A 9,223-nucleotide genomic window follows, 5' to 3' on the forward strand; every position below is an offset into this window, starting at 1 on the left:
TTTGTTCGGGACAGTAATAAAAACACATGACATCGATTTGAATGTAAACACATCATTATCGATGCCGCGTGGATTGTATTGACATAAGTGACAAGAAATGACCATAGATTGTGTCAATACAGATTGATTTGAATATAATCGTCTCCTTCAAAGAATACGGTTCAAAACCTGCATTAAATAAAGGTTAATACTTAACCTGTTATTTATCTAAGATGTCGTTCAGAAGAGTTTTGTGACTGCCAATGGAATACAAAGTCAATAATTCGTTTTTCTGATTTACCAATAATTGTCCAAAAGTCACATTGCCGGCTTTGATAATAGTCGACTCATATGTCGTCTTTTCGCATTAAAAGTGTACAATTTCCTAAAATATTCCAAATTTAGTTAATATGCGGAATCATTTGGGATACCAACCAGTATATTTCTCATAAATACTGTCAAAAGAGCGTTTTTTTTTTCATTATTATTTGTAGTCATAGGTTAACAAAGATTAATAGGTTAATATTAATAAATGTATCACTATGTCCTGCTACATAACAATCTACATAACAATATTAAACTTAAATTATAATTATTTAACTCTATTCTACTTTTTCATCTAAATTATCTAATGTTATCGTCTAAATATTCTGACATAGTATAGTAAGCCTTATCTAATAAAAATACTTGCAATTTTCGCTTAAAATCTCTTGTAAATCTAGCGTAGTTTAGTTTTAGTTCTTTTTTTTTAGTTTACCTATGTTTTGACTACTATTAACAAAATTAATTCATAATTTTATGTTACTTTAATAGACAGATATTGTAACTGGCTTAGAGTATACATAAGCAAGCTATAGTGTGTATACTCTAAGGTAACTGGTAAAAAATAAACAATAAATGTTGCAAAGATGATTAATATTAAAAATATCACATGTTAAACCTTTAAAACACTTCTGTAAAATTAGTAAGTTTTGAGATTATACATTTTAATGCGAGAAGACTATATGTAGAATTTTTTTTTCAAGATAAATATTATAGCGTGTTCCGTCCCAATTACCAGTAGTATCGGGGGCCTATTCTGGTTTCACCAAACTGGAGATCACGGGGCTCAATCTTTGCTCACATCTGCGCTTGCCAGGGCAGTGTGACGTTGAATCTATAATAATAAATAATCTAATAATGTGATCGGAGTAGCGACCTACTGAGAGGATCCGGCGAGAACCTTAGTGGGTTGTCTCTGTGAGTAAAGTTGCACGATTTTTTTGACGGTAGCTTGTTTTCGTTTTCAGTGGTATCCAGAAGTTCGGCATCACTGCCCGTCGACGCCCATCATCCTGGTCGGGACCAAGCTCGACTTACGCGAAGACAAGGACACCATTGAAAAGCTCAAGGACAAGAAACTAGCCCCGATCACCTACACGCAGGTATGCTTTATTCTTGTAAATTAGAATTAATAGTTACAGATTCTTGGTAGAATTCCTCTTTGTGAGCTTGCAAGCTATGTCTGACCTTTAAACTTGACACAGTAAAAAGCTTTTATATTATACTAGCGACCCGCCCTCGCTTCGCTTCGGAAACTGTAATTTATTATTGATTTTTCCACTATTTAATGGATGTTATTATACATATAAACCTTCCTCTTCAATCACTCGTATCTATTAAAAAAACCCGCATCAAAATCCGTTGCGTAGTTTTAAAGATTTAAGCATACACAGGGACAGAGAAAGCGACTTTGTTTTATACTATGTAGTGATACTAGTTAGAAATTTGAGCTTGTCATGAAAAGTTCATTTCTATCATTTACTAGAATGATTCGTTAACCTACAGTACAATGCAACCTCATGATTCATAAATACGATAGATTTACGAAATGTCAAATTGCCATGTCGCTGTTTAGTCTGTGGCCTAAATTTTTTAAAATTTATTGCTTTAAAGGACTTTAGTTTCCAAGCCAGTAAAGTTTATTAAAAAAAACAAGAAAAATGAAATTTAGTTAAATATTGTGTTTAAATTGTTAATTTAAAACAATTTCCGCATTAATATGTACGTTAGGTGTTTCTTAACTGGTTTAAGACATGTTAACATCATTAAATGTGTTTGAGTGCAAAAATCGTGATATTGCGAAAAGTGTTGTTTGTTTACCACATTGATCCATTAGGCTTGGATAAAGTATACATCTCTGATCAAGATATGAACGAATATCCAGTTCGGACACATGGAGACGGAGGGTAAATTTAACTTATTTCTCGTTCAGGGTTTGGGCATGTCCAAGGAGATAAACGCTGTCAAGTATTTGGAGTGTTCAGCGCTGACGCAGAAGGGCCTGAAGACCGTGTTCGATGAGGCGATTCGCGCCGTGCTATGCCCGGTGCAGCCCATCAAGGGCCGGCGGCGGCATTGTAGTCTCTTCTAGAAGGGACGCGACATCACAGGTAACGCGCTATCGTGTATTTTACTGGTGGTAGGAGCTCTAGTGAGTCTGCGCGGGTAGGTACCACCACCCCGCCTATTTCTGCCGTGAAGCAGTAATGCGTTTCGGTTTGAAGGGTGGGGCAGCCGTTGTAACTATACTTGAGACCTTAGAACTTATATCTCAAGGTGGGTGGCGCATTTACCTCGTAGATGTCTATGGGCTCCAGTAACCACTTAACACCAGATGGACTGTGAGTGCGTCCAACAATCGCAGCAATAAAAAAAATTTTGATAGGATTAGTTAGAAAATACCCACGCTTATACAATGCCGCATCTGAATCACTCGATGTGATAATACTTTTAAATTTTCAGACTGCTATAGAAAGGCACTATGATTTGGCGGATGTTACGTTGCGTCAATGAGCGCTAGGCTCATCTAGTCAGTTTGTGTGACATGAAAAGAGCGCGACGTTAAAACGCAGCGCTAAGTACGCGGCGTTCTGTCTGACGAAGCCTTTAATCGAATGTTCTATTTAATTCCAGCTATCGCACAGACGTCGGAGCCGGTGTGCGCGTCAGAGCTCACACGAACATCCAACAACGCCGCGACACACAGCTAATGCGCCGTCAACCGGACCGCGATACGCACACGCAAACGTTAGCGCGCACCGCCCAACGATACGCGCGACGTAGCGGGGGTCGGTGTGTGTCAAGTCCCTAATGTAACTTCGTTTAATCGTACACTGAATATTTGGAATGTCACTCGACTTTAATAGCAGTATGTAGGGTCTGTAACACACGGGGCGAGGGGTGTTGGGAGGGGGCGTCTCTTTTCAACGCTATACTTTGGTTAGTTTTAAATTTAGGTATTGTTTTTGGAAATGCGAAAATATTCGCAATACAATTTAAGATCATAATTGTGATTCATTATTAACAACAGACTTCTCTAAAAATAAAATATTTGGAATGTCACTCGACTTTAATAGAAGTCTGTAGGATCGGTAATACACGGGGCGAGGGGTGTTGGGAGGGGGCGACTCATTTCAACGCCATACTTTGGTTAATTTTAAATTTAGGTATTGTTTTTGGAAATGTTATATTTGCAATGCAACTTAAGATCATAATTGTGATTCATTATTAACAACAGACTTCTCTAAAAACAAAATATTTAGATTGTCACTCGACTTTAATAGCAGTCTGTAAAATGAAAATCGGCTAACAAACAAATGAGAAAGAGATGCAAAACGGTTTTGTCTCAATCTATTCAGATATATATAGTATAGATTAATATTGATCATTATGGTAGATATACCAAAAGTTAACGAAAAGGGATTTCGAGTGTTATAGATCCTTAAAGTCAACAATTAACCATAGACACAGAAAGAGGGAAGCGTGTCGGCTTTTTTTTTTAAAACTAATTTGTCTATGGCTCCTGTCAAACAATAAGGCTGGCGTCACACTGTCAGTCATGAGTGACGTTCCACTTATTCAATACGAACAAAATGTTTGGGTGCTTTCGTCGTTTACGCGTTTTTTTCTTTTTCTTTTTCTTTGCCATTTTACAAAATAATTACATTCCTACGTTGTTGCTGATTTAACTTGCGTTCGGTACTACAAATTTGTTTCCCTGTAAAGATCCCGTTGACTGTTGTCGGTGAATTAAATGAAATTGTTAAATTTTGCACGTGCACAGGTTCGATAGTGCATATTGTCGTTGCAAATTTGAAACCTATGTGTATATGATATGTAGTTTTCGAGAAAATCTAATAAAACTATGTACCTACGAAAAAAAAAAAATTTGCATATAGGATACTTTGATCTACAATAAAATGCAAACCGACACTTAGGATTTTTTAAGATTGACGCGTAATAAAGTGAAATATTGAGTGAGATATGCACATGGCAGTTTTTGCTGAGTATTCAAAATGTTTTGGACCAAAATATCACCTAGGAGATTTTAAATTTGCAAGGACGATATATTGGTTCATCGTTTTACCTAAACATAAATAAATATATGTTCTATGTTTGTAGAAATAAAGTTCATTATCAAGGAAACTCTCGCGAGCGCCCTCCCTCGGTGGTCACGCGGAACTTGTGCACGTGATATATATAAAAAAAAAAACATTATACCTATATATTTTTCGATTTAGCTAGCTTATTTAATGATTTTGTTCTGCGTTGTTGTCAATGTAATTAATGGGTGTCTTATAAGTACAGTATTTGTTTATAGGTGAATGTTGTAATGATGATGTATTTTCGATTTCAAATTTTTTGTTGCAAATTAAATAATAATAATACACGAATAGATTTTGATTACCAAAAAATAATTAACAGGCAACCCCGAAAGGATAAAGGTAGATGTTTTGGTCAGATTACCACGGAGAAATCCTGCGCTAAATTATGGTCACAAGAGTGTGTGGCGAATTTCATTTCGATCAAGTTGTCCGCTTCGGGTACACACATCGAGGGGTGAAAAGCTGTTTGGTTTAAGTGACATTTTTGCAACTTTACAGGAGAGTCATTTAAAGTTAAAAATCTTGAAAAAATTACATAATAAAAAATCTTCTTCAGCTATTTCAATGGGAGTAAACATAATTGAAGTTTAAGCAAAAACATTGAACTCTTTTAACGCCAATACCAAATAAAATGCACATTTCATCACAAAGATATATGTCGCGTATTAAGCGAAATATCGCTTAAACCAAAATAGTCTTTCACCTCATCGATATAAACGTACACAGCTGTTTAAAATAGATTAAATGTTTTAATACATTGGTCATCGTATTGTTTTTTGGTAATTAAATGATAACAGTGCGTTGTATAAACGATATTGTGTAATCTTCGCTGGCGACGCTTCTGTGTTACGTAGGTACGTTTGTAATTATCAATGAGTGTTTATATCAATTCGTTTCGTAAGGCAATCATTAATTAGTAGGTAGTAACCGCTTCATTAATGTGTTTCGTGCCCTGAATGTTTGATATATAAATAATTGGTGAGCTCTTTGCGAACGGCCGATACTGTGGATACATATCGTTTGTTGAAGTGTGGCCAAAAGGACATAAGTATGGTCAGCAGAAAAAAAAAATTTTTTTTTTGGTGATAATTTAATTTAGCAAATTTTTTTTCGCATACTATAATTACAATAGTTAAATTATCATCAAAAACAAATGAAAAAATTCAGCGAGCAAACAATATATAAGTCTTCAAAGAATTAAATGGAATCGCACAATTGGACAATTCAATGTATACTAGTTGAATGGTCGCCGATATACTTTTAAATCGATTTGTATCAATTAATCAGTACACTATTGATCGATAACGAGACGAATAATCGTTTTGAAAATATATTATTTTATTTTTGTCTCTATTTGTGCGGCGAAGCACATACGTTATGCAATATAATTGAAAAGCAAAAAAGAAATGTATTCTTAATGTAATTATTGAAAAATGTTTTGTTCCAGAAAACAATGCGTTTATACATTTTTTACAACTGATTTCTATGGGTAAAAGTTGTATTCAAGATTTGATTGTTTCGACTTTAATATTACTTTTATGGGAGTAAACAAAATTTATGAAACAAAAATAAACTCGCCAAGCAAATGATATCGAATGAAATAGAACTGAGCATAGATGACATCAAAGATCGACTGAAACATCGAATGTCAATTGCTTACTTGGAATCGATATGAATTAAAAAAAATCAATTAAATCCTCCCATCGCAATAAAACGTTTTCGTTATCAATGAATAGTCAGTTCAGTGTCAGGAGGCATTTCTATGTAAATGTGATAAAAACAGGTTTAGGCCTTAATTGACGGCCGCGTCGCCATAACAACACACAAGAATTATCGAAAATTGTATCATTCTTAGACGAGTTACATCTAGCACGAAACTCAACTAGGGATGTGCCTCTTGTCGATAATACTCTGTACAGGAGATCGATGCTCGGCGTTGATTAACATCTTGGTTATTTTATCTTATACGTCCTTAAGCGTCTAAATGTACTCGCCTAGTTCCACACTGTTGTCTTTAAATTTGGTTTCCCGCCTTTTATGAGTAGCGCCATCTTAAAGAACAAATTGTTTGGGAATAAAAATGATTGTGCCCAAAAACAAACACGATTTATTGTTTATAAAGTTTATTTTGGAATATAACTTTTATTTTTTCGTTTACCCACCCCCGCTATTTCCACATGCATTTTTATAAAGTAAATCACTTAAGGAATACAAAACATACGACGTCGTATCATAAATCTATAGCTATTCGTAAACGGCACTAAGTTGATTAACGCCTAAACCGACTCCTCAAAACATGAAACTTTTTTGTATTAAGATGATTAAAACGTAAGCTTTCGTATCTAAGGTGTGTGCAATTGTTGTTGCTTTTGTCGTAATATATAGCGTCGCGTTTTTTCTTTTGTTGCCATAGCGTGCCGCGCTTGTGAGATTGTGAGGAGAGGCTCCTTTAAAAACGTACCAGATTTAGAGATCGAAAACAGTTAGCTACTATTGGGAATTTATCGTCTACACGCTCCGTGCTGCCCGCGCTTTTATCTACACACATAAAAGTTTTCCACCCATTACATACCAAAACGTGGCGTATTATGCAATCCTATAAAAACGCGCTTTGTGTAATAATTGACTTTCTAAAGGTGTCCTTGTAGTGAACGAACGAGTTGCCTTGAGCTAGTTCGTCTACACCAGCCTTTCCCAAAGTGGGTCGTAACGCCCCCTGGTGAGCACTGCACCCCTAAAGGGAGACCCTAAAAGGCCCAGAAAAAAAGGGGCGTTGTGTAGAGGCTTGGAAGGCAATTTGTAATTTCATCTAGAAGGACTCTCAGACAACGACTACGCGACTGAGCTCTCACTATAGTGGTTTTTAAGTAGGTGAAAAAATGGGGGCAATAGAAAATAATTTTTTCTCGAAGTGGGCAGTAGACAAAATAAGTTTGAGAACCTCTGGTCACACGTTCGGGTAAATTTGTTTGGGACTACATTCCACCACAAACTGCAAAGATGGTTCGATCTTTTCTAACTTGCTGGGAATTTTGTATAAAACAAGAAGCTAATTGAAAGCGTTACTGACGAATAATTCTCTATTGTTCATACGATCCCACTGTTGGATGTATGCAACCTCAGTATTAATCACGGAAGTAGGACGGAGCGTGAAGATTGCTACAAAAAGTTGCCAGCGCGCGGCATCTGCGTTAGCATGAGCGATTTGTCCACAAAGGACCGCTTTATGCCGGTGCGAGCCAAGAAAAAAGTATATTTCGTTTTTTATCATCGTCCACCCCAAAAGAACAAGCTCGAACAATTGCACAAAACGTAGCTATAAGATTTTAATGTATGTATTGTTCAGATGCAAATATTTAGAAGAATCACCGTGTAAATAACGATGTATTAGTATTAAAAACAAAAACGATTTAAATTAACAAAATTAAAAAAAAAGATGAATAAAGTAACGAACGCGCCATGTATATTTGGTGTTGCATTTTTTTATAAATAAAAAAGTAAGTCGTAATTAGAGAGGGGGCTTCATATTATGATAAGTTTTTAAACATATTCAATTTATTAGTATTAGTAATTTACGTTTTACGATTTTTGTTTTTAAAATCCGATATCGTTTTGAAACCTCATCACATCGATCGGTTCTCTCTGAGGCAACATCAAACCTTTTTATTTTTAAACTTGTTATTGGTATGTTACTTGTTCAATTGTATTTTAAGGTAACCATTACTTTTAAAATGTATGTATGTTTTAACAAAATATAGAGCTTTCATTACAAACGCTTGTATAATGTTAACTTTTTTTTGTTTGTTTTAATTCGAACCAGTAAACTAATTAGACGCTGCATAACTGTGTTACGAATAATGAAAAGAAAATTGTCAATATTCTTCCAAATATTGTAAAGCCTCTGAATAATTCAAAATTATATTTATATTAACTGTTCAAATGTTTGTTTTATTATATATCCTTTTTTTTATTTAATATTGTAGTTTAAAAATAATTAAATAAAACGTGGATAGTACTTTATACGGTTTACGCGGCTCGTTGAGGTAATTAAAACTAAAGTTACGGTTTAAACTCACATTTTTTTTGTTCGTAATTATTTCCATATTATGTTAAAATACTCGAGTCTTAATTTTCAACAAAAAAATATATAGATTATTATTATAGTTTTAATTATATGATCTGGATCATCTGGTGTCATCATGGATCTAGCATAGTACTACTAGCAGGAGATTCTGTGTTTTACCCGTATTAAATTTGTAATTTAAAAAAAATATGACCGTATTTACTGGCGGTAGGACGTCTTCATGCGTAGGTACCACCACCCTGCCCATTTCTGCCGTGAAGCAGTAATGCGTTTTGATTTGAAGGATGGGGCAGCCGTTGTAACTATACTGAGACCTTAAAACCCAGATCTCAAGATGAGTGACGGCATTTACGTTGTAGATGTCTATGGGCTCCGGTAACTACATAACACCAGGTGGGCTGTGAGCTCGTCCACCCACCTAAGCAATAAAAAAAAACCGAAAAAACTGATTTTTCCCGGAGTGAATAGTCACTCTCATGTCATTTACCATGAGAAAAGTGTCATTATTTTCTTCAGGTCAAAAACTATCTTTGTGCTAAATTTCGTTAAGATACTTTCAGCCGTTTTTCCTGGATAGAGTTACATATTATTATGTTCACATTTGTTATATAAATTTTGTGTTACGCTGGTAACATAATGTATTACAGACTTGGTTGGGTGCAACTATCTAACTCGATAAAAGAATGGACAATCTAGATGTTGGTTACCAGGATCAAGATGTCCATGGACTACT

At 35.1% G+C, this 9,223-nt stretch overlaps 1 protein-coding gene across 1 annotated transcript in view; it reads left to right on the top strand.

Moving 5' to 3' along the window:
- LOC101736734 (ras-related protein Rac1) overlaps positions 1-8,346 on the top strand; it is a 55,873-nt gene extending 47,527 nt beyond the window's left edge. Inside the window, exons 4-6 of the mRNA XM_004932496.4 lie at positions 1,269-1,403; positions 2,234-2,411; positions 2,935-8,346. Of these exons, the coding sequence (XP_004932553.1) occupies positions 1,269-1,403; positions 2,234-2,392 (294 nt within the window). The 3' untranslated portion in view covers positions 2,393-2,411; positions 2,935-8,346. The remainder of the gene's footprint in view (positions 1-1,268; positions 1,404-2,233; positions 2,412-2,934) is intronic.
- The last annotated feature ends 877 nt before the right edge of the window (positions 8,347-9,223 follow it).

Source organism: Bombyx mori, chromosome 17 (genome assembly GCF_030269925.1).
Source record: "Bombyx mori chromosome 17, ASM3026992v2".
NCBI lineage: Eukaryota > Metazoa > Arthropoda > Insecta > Lepidoptera > Bombycidae > Bombyx > Bombyx mori.